Here is a 23,564-nt window from a genome sequence, read left to right as displayed (position 1 = left end):
ATGGAAATTCTAACCATATAAGGCCCTGATCATTTCAGATGATGTTGTGTTCCAGTAATGCTTATTCACATACATTTGCTTGGACTATGAGTTTTTTTTAGGGTTGTCAGTTTAACACGTTAATTAGATTAATTAATTACGCTGCAAATTAACGCGCTATAAAAATTAACGCAATTAATCATGAGTGGCAAGTCAATGTGCAAGCATTTTAAATTTGGCCCTTTGAGTGACCCGTAGGCTGCAGTGGCAGGTCGCATCCTACCTGTGCCACTAGTCAAAAGCCGGGTGACAACAGATATGGATGCAACACCGGAGAGCGAGGCAAGCCTACTTGGACCTTTGAACGGCAAGTTTATTTATAAAAAGAACAAAGACGGGACTATTAACAAGAACGCAGTGATTTGTACCTTGTGTAAAAAAGAATTTTCCTATCACCGTAGCAGCTCCAGCCTGAATTATCATTTAAACGCTAAACATGTAGTTGCTGCTAGTGCCGCTAGTGCTACCGTGAGCTCACTCCGCCAACCCACACTTGCTGAGTTAGGAAAACGAATGAGCAGAGCCACGACAGAAAAACTGACAAACTCAATCGCAAAGTGGGTTGCTGCTGATTGCAGGCCGATTTCAATCGTGGAAGACGAGGGCCTAAAAGAGGCGTTTCAGATAGCGTCATCTGACTCTAATTTCCAGCTACCGTCGAGAACTACAGTGATGAAAAGAATTCACCAGCTGTAATGTGAATGTCAGTGAATTGTAATGTCCTAGAATTCAAATTCTTTATTTGGGGACCTTTAGCAGATATGAGATTAAAATGCGATTAATTAGATTAATTAATTACAAATCCTGTAATTAATTAGATTAATTTTTTTAATCGCCTGACAGCACTAGTTTTTTTTGTTTGTTTGTTTGTTTGTTTTCCTTCCCCCCCCCCATTTTTGATTAATCTGTCAATTACCCTCTCAGTCACCTCATTAATAGGTTGGTCTTTGAGGTTCCATTAATATTTTTTAATAATTGTAAAATTTTCCAATTAATTATTTGGTCTATTTAATGTCAGAAAATAGCTAAAAAAAATAAATAAATTAAAAAAAAGTTTTCTAAAGCCCAGGGGTATGATTTGGTTGATTTGTCTGACCAACAGTTCAAACCCCAAATATATTCAAAATTTGATCACACAAGACAAAGAAAGGCAGTTAAATATGACATTTGACAAGCTTTGCACACTGACATTTTTGCTTGAAATATGACTTAAATTCTAAATTATCAAAATTGTTGTTTCCTAATATTCTGTTTAGCAGATGATTGATTAATGGAATAAATGTTTCAGTTCTAGCTTAACTAAATTATCAGTCCTTCATGGACTCGTTAGGAGCCCCCTGATGGATTAATCTAGGCCTGCTTCTGAGGAATGGTAAACTAGGAAAGACTCCAGAGAATGAGGGCATGTTTCACTGCTCTTCATATAAAATCATATCAGCTGACTTTTGACTCCAGGGATAACAATGTTGGTCTTTTTGGTGATCAGTCAGTCCACCACTTTGGTCCAGATTGAAACATCTCAACACATGTTGAATGGGTCGCGTGGACATTAGACATTCCTGGTTCCCAGAGGATGAACCCCACTGATCTGTCATCCCCTGTTTTTCATCCAGGGCCACCAGCAACTCAAAATTGTCACCCTTATAAATAAACCATCATCCACTAGATGGATTGGCACAATAGTTAGTACAGACACTGACGCCGTTTGTGATCTCATATCTTTGGCAACATTTGTGATTTTGAATGAAATGTCTTGACAATTATTGGATGGACTTCCATGTTTGGAACAGCTATTTGTGATACCCTGTGCAAAAAATGATTTGAACCATTCAAGTATCTATTTTTGCCCATTATTTCAACATAACACTGTCTTGTAAAAGATCTGCATACCTACACATTACAAAATAAACAATTGAAATTATGTCCTATACTGTGTTGAATTATGGCTTGGATAATCTTGACCTATATTTCATTTTCAATCAATGAAAGTGAGTTTCCAGTTGGTGCACAGAGAGAGTGGACATCAGGGAAGCAGTGGGGGGATCCATGGAGCCGAATTTTCCATCTAACTTGGGAATTATTATCACCAGACATTATAACTGGAGTGCTGCTTTTCTTTCACAATTGAATATTAATTTTCACAACTGAATATCTGTTTTTTTTTTTTTTGTTTTTTTTTAACATTTGAGTATATATATATTCAAATTTAAAATATTCATTGACAGTCCCAGTAACCTGTGGGTGAATTATATGAAGCCTTGTGATCCCTTAACTTATTCCGCAGTGCCACATCAAGTCAAAATGTAGATTTGCGCAATAGTGTAGTTTGCAAATGTTAGCATGCTAACACGCTAAACTAAGATGATGAACATGATAAACATTATGCAACTAAACATCAGCTTGTAAGCATTATCATTGTGAGCATGATGCCATACTAGCCTCATCAGTTAGCATAAAGCTGTGCTGTAGCCACAGTCAGTACAGCTTCACAGAGCCGCTGGCATGGCTCTGGACTTTTAGTTTTGTTCAGGTAGGCAAATATGCAGTATATGAATATCAGCTCATAATTATTGCTGAAGCAGTAATGGGATGTCTTCAGTTTGCAGTTGTCCCTGCAGCCTGCCTCCACCTGTGCAGCCTGTTCACAGCTCTGCTGCTGCCTGGAGGCTTCATGCACCCTGAGGGAAGCTAAATTTTGGTGCCTCCTTTTGCCAGAAATGGAGAAAAAGGCAACTCCTCTCCTTCCACAGTCTGCCGTCCCCTTCCCCACATCCTATTATTATGTGAGACAGCCATGGTTGCCATGCTAATTATTCCTACTGCAACACAGTAGTTTCTAAATGGTCCAGCCGCTGTCTGCAGCTAGCCTCCTACAGCTCCAGCATGATAAACACCCCAACCTCCTTTTTCCTCTCTGTCTTCCCCCTCGCTCCTCTCGTCCTCCTATTCCCCTCTTCTCTACCCCTTAGTCATTTCATCACACCATTTTTCATGCTCTGATGCTGCATTATATTTTAGCTCTCCCTCTCTCCCTCTGCTTACTCCATCATTTACTCTCTTGCTGCCACCTCTTGAGTCCATTTTGCTCAGTCCAACTTCGATGCAGGCGTTTAAAAGGAAAAACAGAGAAAATGCACTGCAGTCAAAGGCAACAGCCCCAAAACCTGAGCCCAGTTTACTGCCACTGCCAGTGTGTGTTGAGGGGAAGAGGATGAATGAATGTGCTTGTGCTTGTATCATTTTGGATGTTGTAAGCCTGCGTAAGCCTTTTCTTCAGTTTGAATGTGCTGTCAGGAGCCTGTCAATGCAGTGACAAGACTTTTTGGCCAATTAGCCCACAATCTTAGAGCAACAGATAAGAAAACAGGACTGACTGAGGTCTGCAGGGCTTCGGGCCACTAGAGTGTCAGCATACTCAGATTCCAGGAAGCATATAGTTGTGTTTCATCTATGAAAGGGCACCAAAATATTCATGGAAGTCACGCTTAGATAGACAGCTGGAGCTGCTCTGCTGAAATGTAAAAACATATCCAGTCAGAGTAAAAATGTATGTTTACATCAGAATAGAATATTGCTTGATTTCAAAGGCAAAGCAGATGTTTTGTTGAAGAGACGTCTTGGCTATGTGGTCTGAATGCTGTGAAATGTGCTTATTCATGTTCTTGGTGAGTGTCAGAGAAGAGAGAGAAGAGAATATTGGTACGACTCACATGTCTGTACTGTAAATATGTAGCTGGAGTCAGCAGCCTAGCTTAAGACTGGAGGTGGGATCTGGAAAGTAGCTCTGCCCAAAGGTAACAATATCCACCCACCAGCAGATCTAAAGCTCTTTAATTAACACATTATGCTTCCTTTGCTTAATCCATACCAAAAGACATGTGGTTTTGTTGGGGGTTAGATGTGGGACTATTTCTTCTGGGGATAAGCAGATGACATCAGTCCTCCAGGAAGCTGCACACAGTCACTGTGCCAAGTTCCTGTCCATTAAAGAAAACAGTTCCAGCATGTAACTCACCAGAAAACCACTAATGAAATAAATACAATGTGTTTCCCCCTGCTTCCAACATTTGTGATAAGCCAGGGTAATCATGTTATGACTCCAGCTACATACTTATTGTGCAATCATGAGATTGACCCATGCTGCAGTGGCAGAAAGTATGATTTGCCCTTTAGTACTCAGATAAATGCACTATGAATACAAAACATGTGTACTTTCTCTCTTTTTTTGGCATTAGCTCCTCCAGGTGTGGTTTTATCTCAGCCCTGAATATGGCTCATTCTGTGTCATCAGTATAGTTGTTGACTGACTAATCAATTAATGGACTAATCATTTCAGCTCTAATAACCAGAGAACCTTAAGTGCAGCTCAGAGTTGATCATTAAGCAGATTACAATAGAGATTTGTATACTTTTTCCAGCATCTATCATTCTTACTTCATTGACAAGAATCTCCACTTACTTGGAAGCATGACTTTTCTTTGATTAGTTTTTGGATCAGTAGTTTTATCATCCGGCCATATCCATTTTCATATCCATTCTCTGTAATTGATACCAGTGCGACTTGTTTAAGCAGTCATATTTGTTTGCCATTAATATTGGCAGCAGCTTCATCTGATAGATTTCTGGAGGAATTGGCATCCCGTGGACCTCCTCAGCTGTGGTAGCTGGAACGTCTCTGTCTCTGCTCATGTGGAATAATGCAGTCTGGTCACTTTATTTTGGATGGTAGAGCTCTCGTTTGGACGCAGTGTGAGACCTCCAGTCGAGCTCCGTCATTGGCTGAGGTGGAAGTAAAAGTTTGTCTGTCTCAGCAGACGCCTTTCCATTCCACTGCACTCGTAATCTTTATCTCCCCCTTTTGCTTTTAGAGAAGGAACTCACTGCAGTGCAGATTAATCAGAGGGATTTAATTAACTTGGCCCCGGCACACACATCAAACCTGGAGACAAGACAGGCTATAAACTCAGCCAATTATCTCCTGCTTGAAGGGGGGTGTGGGGGGTGGAACTCCCTCATGTACTGGTCCCCTCATGTCCAACCACCCTTCACCCCACCACCAGCTGCAAAGCTTATTTCATTAAACTGTCCCCTCACTTTACCTTAACGCTCTTCATCTGATCATAACAGCACACAGCAGCATTAGGGTTAGACTGCTGACCTTTTCTCTAGTGTCAGCGTCAAATTAGAATTTTAATTTCTGATTTTTTTCTGGTTCGTTTTATAATCAAGTACCACAAAGCCAATGACATCTCCATCAGCTTTAGCTGGATTGTGTTGAATGATTATTGGCAAATGGGAGCATGCTAATACACTACACACACATATACCTACTGAATACTTACTAAACATCAACATGCTAGCATTAGCACTGTTAGCATGCCATTATTATTGCAGTTAGCATGTTAGCATGCTGAAGTGGGAATTGTGTCCACTTTGGAGCAGGAAGGGCCAGCATCACTTTTCAGTTTGATACGAGAGTTAATTTGGGATGTACCATACAAGTTAGGAACAAGTCGAGCAAGTGTGGAACTTTACTGAATTAATTTTCTCACAGCAGGTAGAAGTCGTTCCTTATTTACTGTTGCCAGGGCAGAACAGTGTTATAATGATGGAAGAGAGTCATTACAGAGCTGGGGGAAACTCTTTGATTGTGGTGTGTGTGTGAGGGAATTTTCTATCACAGGCCCTCTGTGGTAAGGCGCCCAAAAGTCTCAGGGTTGGACAACACAGAGGCCTCAGACACAGACACATCAACATAATATTTGGAGGCCATTCTAGCAGACAGTAGATAGGAAGTCTCTCCCCGTGAGGTAGCCAAGGTCTTGCAGATAAACTGTATAGACTGATATCGGACCAATTCAAGGAGGAATGTGAGGAGACATTTTAAGAGAATTAGGTCAAAAGTGTCCTCAGTTAGAGGGATGGATGTCAGGGCATACGTAAGTATGGCATGAGCTATTGTTTGGGCTTTGACTATCCATAAAGAAAATGTAGAAGAAGGGTACAGAATATCCATAATAGGGAAACAGTTCAAGGACTAGAAGGGAAAACATGTGACACTGGGGGCATTAATACACCCCATTAGATCGGACATCTTCAGAATTTGGTGTGGCACCACCTTGGTTCACTTGTGGACATTGTGTTGCTCGTCAACTTCTCCTTGATGCATCAAGCCTGCAATAAATACCTCTGCATAACACATCTGAAGTCTCCTGGTGAACTCCCTCCTTCAGCTCACAAGAATTTTCACCACAGTGTGTCTTGTAATGTTATTTAGACAAGAGAAGAGCAGGAGAGTGATTTCCTGACTGTAAATGACTGTAACAGTGTTGATTTCAGCAGACTGTGTAGAAGATTCCCAGATTATTAAAATGGTGTGGTCTGCGACATCCTCAAGACATAGATTTGTTTTTTATTATTAAACTAAGAAATTCAAGATCAAAATATCTGAAATGTTAGATATTGTCTAAGTTGATAAAAGTTTGATTTAAATAATTCAAGTACAGAAGAGTAAGAATCTGACCAAGCATACTGATGAATACCTAAAAGGCAGTACATACACACGGATGCAGTGCAGTTGAATGTATTTGATTGGCCACTGATTCGTCAGATGGTACACAATGGAGAGCCAGGAAGCTATTCAGCACGTTACCCTGCATTATGTTGGTATCAAAGGACTCTAGGTTTAGTGATTCATGATAGCCTTGGCTGGATGAGGTACTTGGTTTCATTTCTTCAATATACTCTATGTGTACCTTGTTTGTTGGTTTGGTGGTCTTTATGGGATTCATTGTTTATTAGTTAGTTCTGAGGAAGGTTTCCTTCTCTGCAGAGCTCTCAATCCTTTATTTGGATAAAGGACCATATAAATAAATTAATTGGGCTATATAAATAAATTAACTGGAACTTTTAAATCCATGTCTTATAGAAAAGGAAATTAGTTGAAGAATAGATTAAAGAATCTCTTTTTTAATCATTGTGCCTATATTTAGAGATCAATATTGCAAACTGAAATGCTACAGGCAGCGCAGGCATTAACACACAGCCTTACACAACAGCCATGCACCCTGCTGCTACTGCTGCCATGTTACAGCGTAACCATGGCAACCAAGACAATGTCTGCTGTAGCTTGGGGATGGTGTTTAGCTGTCAGCTTTTATGATAGGACAGAATGTCACTCCTACATGGACATGTTTGTTACACGAAAGCATGCACCACTGGGTTTGTGTGTGTGTGTGTGTGTGTGTGTGTGTGTGTGTGTGTGTGTGTGTGTGTGTGTGTGTGTGTGTGTGTGTGTTTCTGCTGATTTGCAGTATTGTGGTTTATTCATGAGTCACCTTGAAATCACCTTGCTTTGCAATCGAGGCCCAAAAAAGTAGCCAGCCTACTGACACTGACCTCTCCAGCTGTAGATACTGGATACCTGCATGTACATTGTGTGTTTGTATCTGTGTGTGTGTGTGTGTGTGTGTGTGTGTTTTAAATCATTAAATTTTATGATGAAGACTTGGGCTAGGCTTAGGTTAAGGTTAGGGTAAGGTTAGTTTTAGGCAAGTAGTGGTTATGGTTATGATTGGTCTCCAGGAAATAAACCTAAGTCTATATAATGTCCCCAAAAGTGATGAAAGCCTGTTTCTGTGTGTGTGTGTCTGCGCACTCGGTATTCCTCAGGTAATTGTATTCTTGTCAGGGCAGAAAAGCCTACACTGAAAGCCATAGCAGTGAAATTCTCTAAGCTCTCTACGGCAGTGCTTGCTTTCCTCTGGTGTGTATCAGGGTGTGTGAAGTCATTCTGCTAACCTTTACAACTCCGCTCACCACCATAAACACTCTTCTGTACAGCCAGCCAACTGGGGCGATCCACTTAAACTCACTGACTCCAATCATCTGTCTGTGAATCAAATCATCAGTCTGAGGCTGGAGTGTCAGTGGTCATCTCATGTACTGCCTTATTGTCCACAGAACTACATGTGCTCAAAGTCTAAGCTGACAACATGATAGGAGAAAAAGGTCTACAGTACAACATGGCATTACTGCGGAATGTGCTTACAGATTCAACAGAGCACACTCCTGCCCACACCCAACCACACCTATTGGTGAGCCCACCTCACCAATAGGTGTGGTTGGGTGTGGGCCTCTGTGGTCAGAGGTGCAACAAAATTGAGACTTGACACCAGACAAGTCAAGGAAAAACAGATTTTTCAGTGTCACATGACTCTTTAGGTCCTGAAACACACTTAAAGCACCTTAAAAACAGCTCATGGACAACAGTTTGTGATGCAGACCCACCTGTGCTCTCACATGATTAAGAATTCAACCCATTTCCACCTGGTATTAATATGTGGTCTGTAACTGGATATGTTATACAGATAATGGTGTGATCATCGCGCTTTTGTGTTTACACCTGGCATTAAATAAGTGTTTTTGCTGCATTCTGATTGGACTCAGTATGTTAAAAAGGTTGCTCTTCCATGAGGTCTTTACTATACTCAAATACAGTATATTAAAATTATACCATGTGCTTGCTTTTTGGAATCTATAGATATGTTCTATTTGTTTCATTTAAAAAAGAGACTTTTCTAAAAAATAGTCTGTACCCAGTGACACTACAGCGCAGTGCAGTAGCCGCCATGCACTACTCATACTTATGATAGTGTCTGTGTCAAGTTTCACATGTTAGTTCCTTTGCTGTCATCTAACATTATCATTGTAAAAACGACAGATTTCCACACAGTCTAGGAAAGAAAAAGTATGCATCTTCATCATAGTTCAATAATTAAATCCTAACACACGAAGGAGTAATTCAACTTCAGAACTGAGAGAATTGGGGGAAAAATAGATAAATAAATGAATAAATAAGTAAATAAATAAAAGCTTCCATGGGGCAGCCAATGGATGTGTGTGGGGCCTTTAGCAAAATTGAGATAAAACTAAGATGTGAAGTTAGATTTGTTTGGCCGGTTTCATTATTAACAATGTAGCCTTTACAGATGTCTTTTAGTCCTGGCTGTGACCATCTCCAGACGTAGCCTGCTGATCCGATCGCATTCCCATTGAAATGTGTTGTACACCTTAGGCTTACCCTCCAGGAAATTGGTTTGCAGAGGTGGTCAGTGTCTGTCTGATGTAGCTCACTGCCATTTATAAGCACAATGTTATACTTCCTCAAAATGTCATTTTGTTCATTTTGAAAGCTAAATGTTACTTGCTTATTCTTACATTGGTTGAAGTGCACTTCATTTCTGGTGAGATAAGGCGTCTCCACTGTAGAGAGCTGTAGTCTGTTTGAGCTTCTGGAACTTTGTGCAGTCTCTCATTCAGAATTTCATCCATGTTGTTGTTGTGATTGACCGTCCATACAAGACATCAGCATCCACTATAGCTGTTGTCTTTGAGTTAAAAACTGGCTGACGTATGAGCACAGAAAAACTACAGCTTCCATGAGCATCATCGTAACTTGGTTTTGTCTGTATCCATAAAACTCACCAATGCTCTCTTCAAATGTCATTTTTTCTTTTTTTGCTGTATGAAAGCTTGTACAGTGTTCAGTCCTCTCCGTCCTGCTGTAATTACAGATATATCTGAGCTAAGTATGACCCCTTCAGCAGTGTAGGGCTGATAGTACAGATCGCTATATTTTTTAATTTTTTTAGTTGATTGTCCTTAACTAAACTTATGAAGCAATGCATGCAGCAAAGGCTTGGTTCCAAGTCTGGATTTTTAGTCATGTTATTTCTGGAACAGAACTCAAACGTTCCCCTTTGACTTGGTCTCAATAAAACACCACAGGAACCCTACGCCTGCATTAACATGGGTTTTTCATGATGCCATTAAGACATTTAGATACAGATTGCATGCCAAACCCAGATGACAATGAGGGATTGCCATGATTTATGAACGTGCTGAGTCAGTTTTTAGTATGGGGAGAGCCTTGAAGTAAACACATTTTCTTTTGGATTTGTTTTTGTTAAATTGGCCCACATCAGTCTCAGGATGACTGCTACGAATCAGCAGAGGTTTAGATTCCCTTAAACACTGCTGAGATGAAGTAAGCGTTTTTGCAGTTTGACAAAAAAGCATTGTCAATCATTGTCTGAGAACTTTTGCTTAAAAAGGAGACTCAAGTGACTGTAAGGAAAAAGCAGTCCGCAGCATTTGAACCATGAATGACCCAGTTAGGAGGTGAGCTAACAGCAAATCGAGCCAGCAGGGGATTCTCTGCTTTTGTATTCATCTTCTGCCAGCTCCTGTCAAAGTCTGTACACACCACAGATCTGCAAGACCCCACCAAAGTTCCTCTCTGACGGTTTGCAGTGATGGTTTGGAGCTTTTTCACTACAGTGTTTCTACTGATCTTACTGTTAACATGGACTCTGTGTCACATCTCTAATTAGGTGAAAGCTCAGGTTAACATCTTGATCTGCTAAGAGAACTTAATCATGACCGCAACACCTTTTCATATTCTGTGTTCCTTTCCTTTATATTTTTAGAATATGGATAAGACGCAGCTCCCATCTGTGACGCTGATTGTGGGCTGTGGAGTGTCTTCACTGACATTGTTGCTACTCATCATCATCTACGTGTCTGTCTGGAGGTGAGATAAAGCGCCTGCTCTGGAAACAGGCTGCACTGGGCTGTGATTAATCTAAGGTGGGAATGTTAGATCATCAGATCAACAGGTGCAAGTATACTGTACAGTGTGATGCTACACATCTGTCAGTTAACCTGAAACACAGTGTTCGTCAGAGAAAGTTAGAGATTACTCTGCTATCATGTGCTTGAAGAGAAGTTTCTGTATTAAGCATATAGATAATGTAAGCATCCTTTTATGTGTACTTGGTTCCTCCTGACTTCTCCTGTCTTCAAGTGGAAATTGAGCATTCATGTGAGGGAAATGGGAAGTAAAGTACACAGTATGCTGCTGTTTAAATAGTTAACCTCTTGAGAGCACCCTTGAGCAGGTAAAACCATCCTTTTCTGCAATTCAATGCCATGCTGCACAAGAAAGGTTAAAAAAGTTCACGAAAGTTGTGAATGCTACAACAGTGGGTCACCACTCACACAAGGAGCTGTCTGACAGTAAGAGTGCAGTGAACTGCATTCTGTGGCTTCTTTGGCTACTCGCTGATATAGGTCTAATTCATGTGGCCTAGTAGCCTGCTTCCAGACCTCAGAGTCATTCACATCTCCAATTTATTCAGCAATTCAAATTGGTCTGATGTTGTTACAATTACAATCAGTCATTTTGGCAGACGCTTTTATCCAAAGCGCCGTACATATGAATTCATACACTGATGGCACAGCATCGGGGGCAGTTTCGAGGTTCAGTATTTTACCCAGGGATACTTCAGCATGTGGACTGCCGAGGCCAGGGATGAGAACTACCGACCTCCTGATCGGTGGACGACCGCTCTCCCTCCTGAGAAACAGCCACCCTGTTGTTGACATGTTGTTGACATGTTGGCATATAATGTGCCTCAAGTCCATCTGTTCTTCATGTATCCTGGCCGCTGTACACATCTTGATTCTTATCATTGCTGGTTAATGCATGAAAACTCGTCAGACCTATGCTTCAAGGTGCATTACAACCTGACAACTGTATGTTGACTTCTACTTTAACATGTTGGGTGTGGCATCGATTGACACAAATTAAATTGAGAGACAATCTGCAATACAGTTGATGTGTGTTGGGGTAAAGGATGGGCACATGTTCCAACATAGCTACAGAAAAACAGAAAAAATTGCTAGAATGGTGACAAGTTTAAATGACCTGGATGCAGCTGCAAAGGTTACACTGCAGAAACAATAGCTCTTAAATCAGTGAAAAATATTAACCTGCTAGCAATCGCTACTACAGCTTCTCTGTCCACTGAATTTGACATTGGAAGGATGGTTTCACCTTGATACTGATTGATAATAACAAAATAAACCCCCTTTCAAAACAGAATTCGCTAACATGAGCATAGTGTCAGGCTAAATGAATGAAATTAAATGCTATTCAGTCTGATTATCAGAGTGGGTTCCAATGGACCTTGCGTCTGGGGACCACAGGTGTGCAAGCCAATGGGAAGAGAGCAGAGTCCCTCCATGTGAGATGTGTCACTTTCTTTTCTGCCATTAAAGCACATAGACTACTACTTTACTGACAGTATCTTCTGCATAACCAAATCAGCTATACAGTAAGTGAAAAAAATCCAAGAAAGCCACAAAGAGTCAATGTTCAAGTATTTCTGGGCAGATATATAATAATATATCTATGTATATATAATATTATTAAGATGTTTGTAATATTTTAACATTAGCAGCAAATTTATAGCACTTTTATAGTCTGACGACCACTCAAAGTGCTTTTACAACAAGTATGCATTCACACACACATTCATACAGTGGCTAAGCCACCTGCTCATTATGAGCATCATCCATTCACACACACTCACACACCAGTGATACAGCACCAGTGATATGGTGGCAATTTGGGGTTCAGTTTCTTGCCCAAGGGTACTTTGACATGTAGGCTGCCAAGACCAGGGATTGAACCACCAACCTTCTGAGTGGATGACCACTCTTTAGTCATCTTTGTCATCTGATCTTACTATATATAGTGATTTTGTGTTGAAGTAACCATACCATTGCTGTAACAGGAAAGAGTCACATGATCTGATAACAGACACGTTAGCTTTTCGAACAGGCTAACATCACCAGTAGCTTTTCTTTCACACCTAACACGCAACAAAACATAAATGGACTGCATTTATACGGCCCTTTTGTTGCACTTTACGTTTTTTAACCATTCACACATTGACAGTGGCCCGAGCTGCCATGCCCAGCAGGTGCAAGTTTGGGTCAAGGACACTGCCAACCGCAAACCCACTGTACCTCCTGAGCCACTGCTGCCCAACAAGGTAGCTTTTTACCTCACAAAAACATCACAATGACACTGCTTAAATCTAGAGCACCTCACACATGGGGACTCTAAAGGAAATCACACATTCATGCATGCGGACTGTACTCTCTTCTGACTGGCTGGCAGACCCAGAATCCATAGTCAGGTCCACAGTTGGACCCTTATCAATTGTCAGGGTGTGATCTCTGCCCCATGTGAATGGTGTCTGATGCGTAATTTAATGTGCATAATTTGCAACATTGCAACAAGTAAGTCCTGTGGTTTCGAAGAAAAAGTATGTCAAGCAAAATGTGTGGTTTACTTTAATCAAATCATTCACAGCATATATTTGATTGGTTTTAGCTCTGTTGTCCTAGATTCAACCATAATGATTTAGTGAAAACCACAATCAAAGTCTTCTTAATCTCTTTCCTGTCATTGTCCCGCAGATACATTCGGTCTGAGCGCTCAGTCATCCTCATTAACTTCTGCCTGTCCATCATCTCCTCCAATGCCCTTATTCTCATCGGACAGACACAGACACAGAATAAGGTAAGGACTAATCCCAAGACCAATGTGTTGGTTTATCTATATCAGCATTTAATTGACGTGATCACAGTGATATAGTTTTTCTGATTCATTAAGAATCATCCTTCTATTTATTTTCTCTCTCTTCTCCCTTTCTGTCCCTCTTGTTTCAGGTCTTATGTACCCTGATAGCTGCATTTCTTCATTTCTTCTTCCTGTCCTCGTTCTGCTGGGTCCTGACGGAGGCGTGGCAGTCGTATATGGCAGTGACAGGCCGCCTCAGGAATCGCATCATACGCAAGCGTTTCTTGTGTCTCGGCTGGGGTGGGCCTTCTGTCTGCTGTCCATCATGTCATTCATGTGGTCTTTCTCATTTCTCCTGCGTTAATGTCCATTTTTATTTTCCTCCCAGGTCTCCCTGCACTAGTAGTAGCGATCTCAGTGGGATTCACCAAGGCAAAGGGATATGGAACACCAAGCTAGTAAGCATGCTTTCCTATACATCCACTATTGTATATACGTCCACCTCTTTAAGTATTTATGCAGGGATATTACACATGGCTGGGGATTTATGTCTCCAGCATAATTAACCTCTCTTTCTGTCCCATTTATCTTTTACCATCCTCATTCTTGTCATGCATATGCTCCCTTACCTTTCACCTCATTCTGTCCCTCCTCTTTACAACCCTTCATGTTTCCTCCCTCCTTCTTTCCTCATTCCTCCATCATATCCATTTCTTCTCATCATATCTCTCTGCATCTGTCTTTCCCTGCTCCTCTCTTATAGCTGCTGGCTGTCTCTGGAAGGAGGTCTTCTCTATGCATTTGTTGGACCTGCTGCAGCTGTTGTTTTGGTATTTCCTATTTCTTCTTTGGTCTGGCTGTGTTAAACCTCTGCACTAATTCAAATGTAGACCAATAGCAATATTTCCCATCATGTGTTGTCATACATTCACCTTTAAAAAAGCTTATTTAGTCTGCATATATCCATTCATCTATGATTTCTAATAGTAATGATGTTACAGTAGTAATGCCATGTGTTTTGATTAAAACGTGTTAAATATATAATAATAAAAACATAAAAAACCAATACTAAAATGGGCAGTCTCAACAGTCAGCAGTAATGTTAAGTAAAATTCTCAAAAAAGACAGTGAATCAATACTGCTCTCAGAGTCAGTGGATTTTAAAACGTTTCATGTTAAAGGTGCTTGCCCTTTATTTTTAGCTATCATTGTTACATATAATATGTTGTTATGTAACTATATAACAGTTTCTCTAAGAATAGGCCGCAACCAAGTTTGCCCCCTTTTCCCTGTTTACTTTATCCTCTTTGCTCCTTCCTTTCCTTCTGCGCCTCCTCCTTTAAATCCTCCTTTCCATCGCTTGGAAAGTGTCCTCCTTTCTTTGTGAACTTTTCCTTGGTTATCATTTATCTTATTTGGCTCATCTTGTCCTTCCATTCCCCGTTTTTTCTTCACTCATGCTGTCTTTCCTGATTTACCTCTACCTTTGCTTCACTGCCTCCACCTTTCCTTCCCGCCTTTTTTGTTTCCTTATTCACCCCCTCTTTTCCTTTGTTACCTCTGTCTTTTCTCTCCTGCATCCACATTTCCTTGCTTCCTCCTTCCTTTCTTTCTCTTGTTCCCTGTGTCAGTTTGTACATACTTACTTCTTCCTTTCCTTCCTGCCCTTTCCTTTTTCTTATGTATTTACCTTACCAGCATAGATTCATGCTGACATTGGATTCAATTTGGCAATTGATAATAATAATAATAATAATAATAATAATAATAATAATAATAATAATAATAATAATAATAATAATAATAAATTCATTAAATGCAACACAAAGTGCTTATCACTAAAACAAATAATAATAACATTTGTGATCAAACAATAAAAACTAGGAAAATGAAATAAAGTTCAATTAAAACAGACAGATAAAACAACCTTCAGGAAAAAGAAAAGACACTTCAGGAGAAAGCGATGTTAAAAAGATGTGTCTTAAGATTTTGTTTAAAGGTGTCAACAGATTTAGAACCTTCAGAGAGGCTGTTCCAGATTTTTGTGGCTTAATTAGCAAAGGTTGGCTCTCTGTGCCTTTTAGTTCTGGCCTCAGGAATAATTAGGAGGCTTGAGTCAGAGGATCTAAGCGACCTAGCAGGCACATATGTCTTAACCATGTTGGACAGATAAGATGGGGCAACACCATTAAGTGATTTAAAAACCAATAAAAGAATTTTGAAATTAACTTTGTGACAGACAGGTAACCAATGTAGAGATTTTAAGATGGACCCTAAGATAGAGCCAGGTCTGTTTCATCGGAGGTGTGATTATTCCTTGGCCATGTCGAACTGTCGCCCAGTTAGAACTGTGTCAGAGAGACCAACCCAGAGTTTAAGTGTGTCCAGCAGAATATTATGATCTACAGCATCAAAAGCAGCACTGAGATCTATAAGTTATGTAAGCATCCTTTTGTTTACATCACAGGCAACCATCATTCAATCTGTTATGCCATGAAAAATCCTAGCTTCCTGTTTGTTAAAATCATGTATTAGGACACTTCAAACATTCTAGTCCATTTGATCACTGTCAAAAATCACCATTCAGCTATAAGAAACCGCAGGTAACTATGTTTAATAATGTGTTCCCAAATTGAGTCAGTATAGAAAATAATAGACTCTGTAGCAGTTGTTCGGGTTATATTCCTGATTGATTAGAATAAATATAGCATGGTTAGGGTTCCACTGTCTTAAGCTGCTATTTAGATTAGAGCAAGGACTGTCTTGCATTAATCATAAAAATCATAGAGAGACAAATTTGTAAATGTCACCTCGATGCCTGATGTTCAGCCTACATCTGAGGTATCCTAAATCACAGACATAATGCTGGCAACACACATCTGACACTGTCCTTGTTTCGCTAATCAAATCCAGTAGCTACAGTTTCAGTGATTCACTTCCCAGTGCATCTTTCCAACTTTTCCACCTGCAAGTGAACAGCTTGTTTTGGGTGTCCTTTTTACACAAGCTGTTTCATTAATAAAGAGCTACTGGTCCAGTTGGCATGCATACTAGAGGCCCGCCCAGTCTGAATAGCGAGTGACATGTACAGGAGATTTTTGTAGACAGTGCCTCCTCAAAGCAGTAATATTATAGTAATTACTACAGTCAGTGATAACACCTCTCCCCACTTTTGATTTCACACAATCATATTTTATGTATGATTTTTTTCAGCACACTGTCAATATTCAAAAATAAATTTATATGTTAGCAATTCATCATCTCAACTATTTTTATCCCTCATCTGTCATTGGGTGCCTGATAGTCTTTGTCACTAACATTGAAGATGGTACAGTCTAATAAAGTGCAGAACCTTCAGTAAGTACAGCTAGTGTGTGTGATGACTTTTATGAGCATGCTGCTATCATCATCTCGTCTTGACATCATCATCATCATCATTATCATCATTAGAGTAGAGCTGCATGTTCTGAAGTAATGAAACTGTTTTTGCTCTGCTTTAATCCTGTGCCTCTTCTCTTTGTCAGGTTAACATGGTTATTGGGATTCTCGTTTTTAACAAACTGGTGTCCAAAGACGGCATTACTGATATGAAACTAAAGGAGAGGGCGGGGTATGCCTCATGCCACACATCCATTTTACACAGTGACCTATAACCAGCCTGATGGCTCAGCCAGGAGGAGGGACTAGCGCAGTATTGGCTCTTTGTCTGAAATTATCCTTGGCCATCATTTCATGCTTCAGACTGGCAAATTGTTTGAAGATGACACTTCATTTTTAACACAGGAAGATGAGGAGGATAAGAACAAAAGAAAAAAAAAAGATTGAGAAAAGCAACTGAATTAATCAAAAATAAGATAAGAGACCAGAAGAAAAAGTTCTTTTTCCCATATAGCTAAGACTATGATGAATGTTTCTGACTTAGAGCTAAAAGGAGGATAGAGGAATGTTCGAAAAAAGAAAGATGTGGGGAAGGCTGTCTGGTTATTGGTCCTGCACAGACTGAGCAAGATGATGACTCATCTCATTGCTTTCTTTAAGTTTCAAATGTGTCGCATTTTCCTCCAGCTGCTCTTTGTTTGTAGGTGTTGCTATTGATGTAAATTTCTGTAAATCCATCCGTGTCTTTTTTCTCCTGTTTGGTTGTTTCAGTAGAGGGAAGCAGGGCTTTTAAAAAGTAAGACCATTAACATTAATCCAGTTTTCCACAACTTTGGTTTGATTTTCATAGCTCTGTCCATCAGTTTTTCTGGTAACATAGTACTCAACAACATAGCTGAGAGTGCAGAATATAGTGACAAAAAAAAGTTCTTTGGTAAATACAGTATTATCATCACCAATAAAACCAATGGTCAGAGCTACACAAATAACAGCAAAGTTGTGAGAAACCATCGTTTCCCTGTATTTCTTGCCACTAAGCTGCTGTTTTAGAAGTCATTGTCATTATGGTGAGGTAAGAGATAGGGTGAGCCAAACAAACCAATTTGCTGCTTTAAGGAATGGGGTATGGTTAGCCATTTATAAAATGAGCACTCCACCATTTTGGTAAACACACCAGATTGTTTAGGGTCTTAGAATCGAATGAGAAGATGAGTACAATCTCTGAGTCCAGTACAGAGATAGGTCCAGAATGTGTTTGGTCTAGGTTAACACAAACACTGAAATCAAGAGAAACTGCTGACCTAGTTCTGTCAAAAGTCCAAATGATGCATGTCAAAATACCTATACCCATTGTTTTCTATGTAAGACCACATACCTGCAGTGAAGCGATGTCCATTATTGCATGTTTTTACATGTGATACTCATTCTTCCTATTTCCCAGTTTTGATGTGCATCAGCATCAGCTGTCATGTGTCAAATGATGACATGCTATGCATGGTGGTTGGTTCACTTAAGGGTGAGCCCCAAACTAAAAATGAGCCACCATCATGTGGGCTCAACACCTGCAAGGGTAAGTGTAGTGTTCTGGTTTGTCGCAAGTTGGGCAAAAAATTAAGACAGGGGCCAGCGTATACAGTATGTTCCATGTTAACTACCCTTCTCGACGAACAACCACTGTGCTTAATGGCTGCACACAGCAGTTCTTTCCAACCTGAGTGGTTTGAGAACTCTTGTAACTCTAGTATGAGCAAAAACCAGGTGAATTTTGGATCTACGTGTATGACAAGCTTATATGACAGCTTTGGAGTTGTTGGAAAGTCCTTTTTTTTCTTTGGACTGACGCTCTTTCCTGCTATATTACATTACTCTAAACACTTTTCAAAAACTGTACCTAACGCCTTATATGACTGGGTTTAACAGCAAACCAGGATATTCCAAAATGTTCGAGTGCTCCTTTAAAAAACTTTTTTTTTGTAAATATGAATAGGTGAAGAACACAGTAAATAATTGGCACATTGTTACTAACTGTCATTGGGTTGCTGTCAGATTTGAAATGGCTATTGTTCAAACCACAGAGCACATATGCACCCTGCTCCCCTTTACCCTGCAGGCTGTTTTGTCTCCATTGGCATTGTTGGTGCATTCAAATGTTATTTTCTCTCTCTCTCTGATAATGTTTGCTTTCTTCAATGATCTCTCTGGTCTACCGTACTTGTTTTTGCTGTCTGAAATGTCATGTTTGCGTTTGCACAGAATCCCCTCTCTCTCACTCAGGGCTCTCCAATCAGGAACACATCAGTCTCAGAAGCCCCCTTCCATGTCATCAGTGATTGGGTAAAAAATATCTGCCCATCCCACCTTCTTCTTAATGTATGGCTACCAGCCCTGCCCATCACCAAACCTGCTGAATCCTCTAGCAAGCACCTCTGATTGGCTTAGTATTACTTCCTGCCTATTTACCTCACTATTTCATGATTGACCTTGCAATTTATGCTGCCTCCTGTTCACTGGATAGAACATAACACATTACTGCCTCATGTTCTGACAATTTCTGGAGTGCTTTTAGATAAACCGTGACTATTCAACAATAACACATGCTAGTTGCAGTTTAATAATATTAATATTTTCTATTTACATGAATGTTGTGGATGTGTGTGTGCAAGGACCGTGTGGTCAGGTCAGAAATGCATTTATAGTGTATTCTGCATAGACATGTAGTTTGTCTGACATTAAGGACTGGTCAGATTGATTCTTGACTTTTGTTAACTTTCCTGAAGTTTGAATGTCACCTCAGACTGTTTTCTCCTTGGTTTATTTAATTTATTAATTTTTCACCAAACCAAGGTCCAAAAAAATCTTCTCCACTGTTACATGAGTGGTTGAACTTGAATAAGTGAACTGATTAAATCACTTCAGCATCACGTGAGCAAGGACGTTCATTCTTGACACTGGGATCAATATGTCAGAGAAAATCATTTCAACTCAAAGTCCACTTACTACACACAACTCACAGTGTTCATGAGTGAATCAAAGTCTTCCCAGTGGATGCTGTGACTGGTTTTGGTCTGGTGTTCACAAACAGCTGATGCTGTCTGTTTGTAGTGCTCATTCAGTCTCTGGTCAAGGGTCCTTGCTGTTTTACTGGTCCAGTTTTACAGGTACAGCTGTCTCATGCAATGTCATGCTGATGTCACTCTAGTCTTCCATTCAGGAGGACAACTTGTCTTAAGGGAGTGTTGGCAGATATCTTAAGGCATTGAATGGATTTGGATTAAGTGCTGAGTCCTTGATACTTGAAGAGTCTTGTCGACGTCCAGACAGAGCAGCCATGTATATTCCCACTGGGGTCTTTCTGGACCAAAACTGGTCTCAGCATTGCCTGACAAGTAGTAAAATCAAGCAACCAGGAGCTCATGGGCAGCCAGAGAAATGCCAAAATTCACATCTGATGCCAAAGACCATTTTTTAACAAAATATAAGACAATATACATTCCATCTACTTGCTATGACACAAATGACATTCAACATTTCATTGTTTCATTCAAGTCAGAAAGCAACGAAGTGTACCTTGAGTTGAGGTTATTTTGTCACATTTTGAGTCAAGGTGTGCACTGGTGGTGGCGTGTATATCGTAAACCACTGTGCCAAACATTGGCCACTTCTGTGACTCCTCAACCATCTGTTTAAATCTTGTCCTTCAGTGAGTTTTGAGGCTGGACTTCAGCTGCCACCTGTTAAACTCTGAATTGTGTATGCATCCTTGGCTGTATGAATGAGTGCAGCCCATCTTTGGGACAATGCGGCACATCTGAACAAGCTCAGCCTCAGCCATCTCAGTCTTTTTTGGAGGATGTGTTCACTTGCTTTCCTCTCATTCCTCACAGCTGGCATGTTTCTGTTGAAAAGGAGTGACTGGTGTAACAGTGGGTACAACAATATCAGCCAGAGTAAATATAAGAAAACTATTGTAATTATTGCCAGCATTTTCTGCCACTTAGCAGGTAGTCCAAATGTCATTTTTGTCAGCTATATCCTGTTCCAGGCAGATCCCTAGTCATCCACACAACACATAGGATAAATCGTCCAATGCTTTATGAGTCTACTTCTGGAGTCTCCTCCCAGTTGGACTTACCTGGCACACCTCCATAGGGAGGCTTCCAGGTAGCATCCTGATTAGATGCCCAACCATCTCACCTGGCTATTGTCAATATGATGAGGCAGCTGTTTCCAACCTCCTTTCAGTTACATGCTCTCCTCAGCTTTTCTTAGATAGTGAGCCTCGGCATGAACTGGCACATTTGGGAAATGCAGTATGTCCCAGTTGGAACCCCCCGGGGGTGAAGTGGTTAGCACTCACAGCAAGAAGGTTCTGGGTTTTTGTGGAATTTACATGTTCTCCCCTTGTCTGCAGGGGTTTCCTCTGGGCGCTCTGACTTCCTCTCACGGTCCAAACACATGCAGGTTAATTGGTGACTCTAAATTGCCGTAGATGTGAATGTAAGTAAGAATGGATGTTTGTCTCTATGTGTCAGCCCTGTGATTAACTGATGACCTGTCTAGGATGTACCCGCCTAGGGCCCCAGCCACCCACAACCCTGCAAAGGATAGGCAGTTATAGATAATGCATGGATGGATGGATGGGTCCCCCAAGACAAACTGAGGACAATTCAGAAGCCTTTGTCAAGTCAAGTCAAATATATTTAGATACATTTGGCTCAATGTGTGTCACACGACAAGACCAGACACACTGGGGAATGTGACAGACAAGCAGCCAGTGGCTGGGCCTCCTGCCATGGCATCAGGGGCACCGACCACGTGCAACAGAGTCCAACCCTCTGATAGACATAGGGTTCCACTGCATTGCCATCCAAGTGTCTAGGTTAAAAGAGTATGCCATTGATTTAGCATTGCCTTCTTATAGCATTGTTGGACAGTTTTAAAGAAAGTATCAAAAACCAGTGCTTCCTTTTTTTATAGCTTTTTTTCTTCAGTGCAGCTGGACTGGAGATTTTTGTGTGCAGGCTACTAGGTCTGTAAAATCTCTTCTTTCTAACTCAACAACCCCAGATTTTTTTTGTCATTTTCAAATTTTTAGTCTTCTGTCCCAACCAATGCTGACTCAAATCACTGAAGGCAATCTATCAGATTTTTTGCCCCAGAGGGAACTGCACGAAAGCTTTTCACATTCATATATTCAGCAGTATTCACCAAGACTGGTAAACAGACTCTGATGTGTAAAAGCAGTGAAGTTCCTGTTTTAATTGTAAATAGTCACGCAAGTGCAAATTTAAAAGAGAAATGGTGAACATAACACTATTAAATCAACCCTGTCTTTATTGGCTCTGCCTTATTTGGTAAATCACATTTGATCAAGACACATTAGACGTTACTAACTCATCAGCTTATTTGTACTTTGATGAACTCCGTACTATTTCATTTTGTGAGATCCACCACTCAGTGACCTTGGATCTTATCTTTTCCTTCATATACTGTTCACAGTAGGCAATCACAGTCTCTCTCAGGCATTTTCAAGGGTCATGATCAGATTTGAGAAGGCAAATACAAATTGCAGATGCTACATATTGAGGCTGCTCAGACTTGTTGGTTTTCTGAACATGATCTGACTAGTTTGAAATGATGTTTTGTGCTGACCTTGTGGTGATTAGGCTGTCTGTAGTCTTCCCTGTGGTGCCAAAAAAGGAAAGAAGGTCTCTTTTTTCTTATTTTCATTTGTTTCCCTCCACCCACTTGCCTCTAATGAATGTTCTCAAGGTTCCAATGCAGGACATGTTTAATGAAGCTAATTAATTTGTGCAGCATCTAATTAAGAGCACAGCAGCATCTGCATCAGGCAGGTCTGCTCACACCTCAGAGACAGGCCTTGCTGCTTAGTCTCCTTTCCCCAAAAAATTAGAGGTTAATTCACTGAGAAAATTAGAACAGACAGGAGAGCCATAATTCCAACTAGCACTAGAGATTGTTTCCTCCTTAACCCTTCCTTAAATGGTTTCAATCATCAAGCCTATGTATTTACAGGTTGCAATAGTAGGTTAATCAAACATTAGCTTTTAGACGAAAAGGGTTTATGTTGCTTTAAGTACTTCCAATTGCAGTGCTCCCTTTGATGCAAAGCTTTGGAACATGTTGAAAAGCAGGAGGTCTATGTTGGACTCAAGAAGTAGATTGTACCAGATGAATTTGACGTTCGTTCATGTTGGATATATATGTATTTAGCGCCATGCATCTCACCCCAACCAACCACCCACCTTTCCCCTCTCAATCCTTAAGTCTGGAGAAACGGTGTTGTATTTCAAAAAGTCTTGATTGCTTTTTAATATCATTGCCTACAGCCTAGTTTTAGCAGCTGTATTGCCCTTTTACTTGAAATTGAATTTCTTCCATTATGTGATTTTTAATCCAGACGTCCAGGGGCTACAAAAATCGATTCCCTCAGCTCTTCAGCTTTAATTGTTGTTTAGCAGGAGGCCATATGGTAACAGATTAGTTTGTTATTACATGTCAATATCTCAAGCATTGTAGTCAATCTTTGTCTAGCAATGACAGTAGAGAGATATATAGAATTATAAATGGAATCCTGGTGGTTTGTGGATTTGTTGGAGCTTTGGGTGTTGGAAGAAAAATTAAGTGATGTAATTTCTCAGTGATCATACCTGGAAGTGATGTGTTTTCTTATTGGATGCATAGTGTTGGA

General features: G+C 40.4%; 1 protein-coding gene across 7 annotated transcripts in view; it reads left to right on the top strand.

Moving 5' to 3' along the window:
* The window catches only part of adgrb1a (adhesion G protein-coupled receptor B1a), a 160,021-nt gene that overhangs the window by 119,221 nt on the left and 17,236 nt on the right, over positions 1-23,564 (top strand). For 6 of the 7 annotated variants that reach the window (XM_070965714.1, XM_070965715.1, XM_070965718.1 and 3 more), the window contains 6 exons: positions 10,530-10,633; positions 13,372-13,474; positions 13,624-13,774; positions 13,863-13,932; positions 14,238-14,304; positions 16,999-17,084. In XM_070965714.1, coding sequence (XP_070821815.1) covers positions 10,530-10,633; positions 13,372-13,474; positions 13,624-13,774; positions 13,863-13,932; positions 14,238-14,304; positions 16,999-17,084 — 581 coding nt within the window. Of the gene's footprint in view, positions 1-10,529; positions 10,634-13,371; positions 13,475-13,623; positions 13,775-13,862; positions 13,933-14,237; positions 14,305-16,998; positions 17,085-19,126; positions 19,187-23,564 lie in introns of all 7 variants that reach the window. The other variant, XM_070965717.1, reaches the window with a different exon arrangement.

Source organism: Chaetodon trifascialis, chromosome 7 (genome assembly GCF_039877785.1).
Source record: "Chaetodon trifascialis isolate fChaTrf1 chromosome 7, fChaTrf1.hap1, whole genome shotgun sequence".
Lineage (NCBI taxonomy): Eukaryota > Metazoa > Chordata > Actinopteri > Chaetodontiformes > Chaetodontidae > Chaetodon > Chaetodon trifascialis.
The sequence above is the reverse complement of the archived record's forward strand: the minus strand, read 5'-3'. Positions and strand labels throughout refer to the sequence as shown.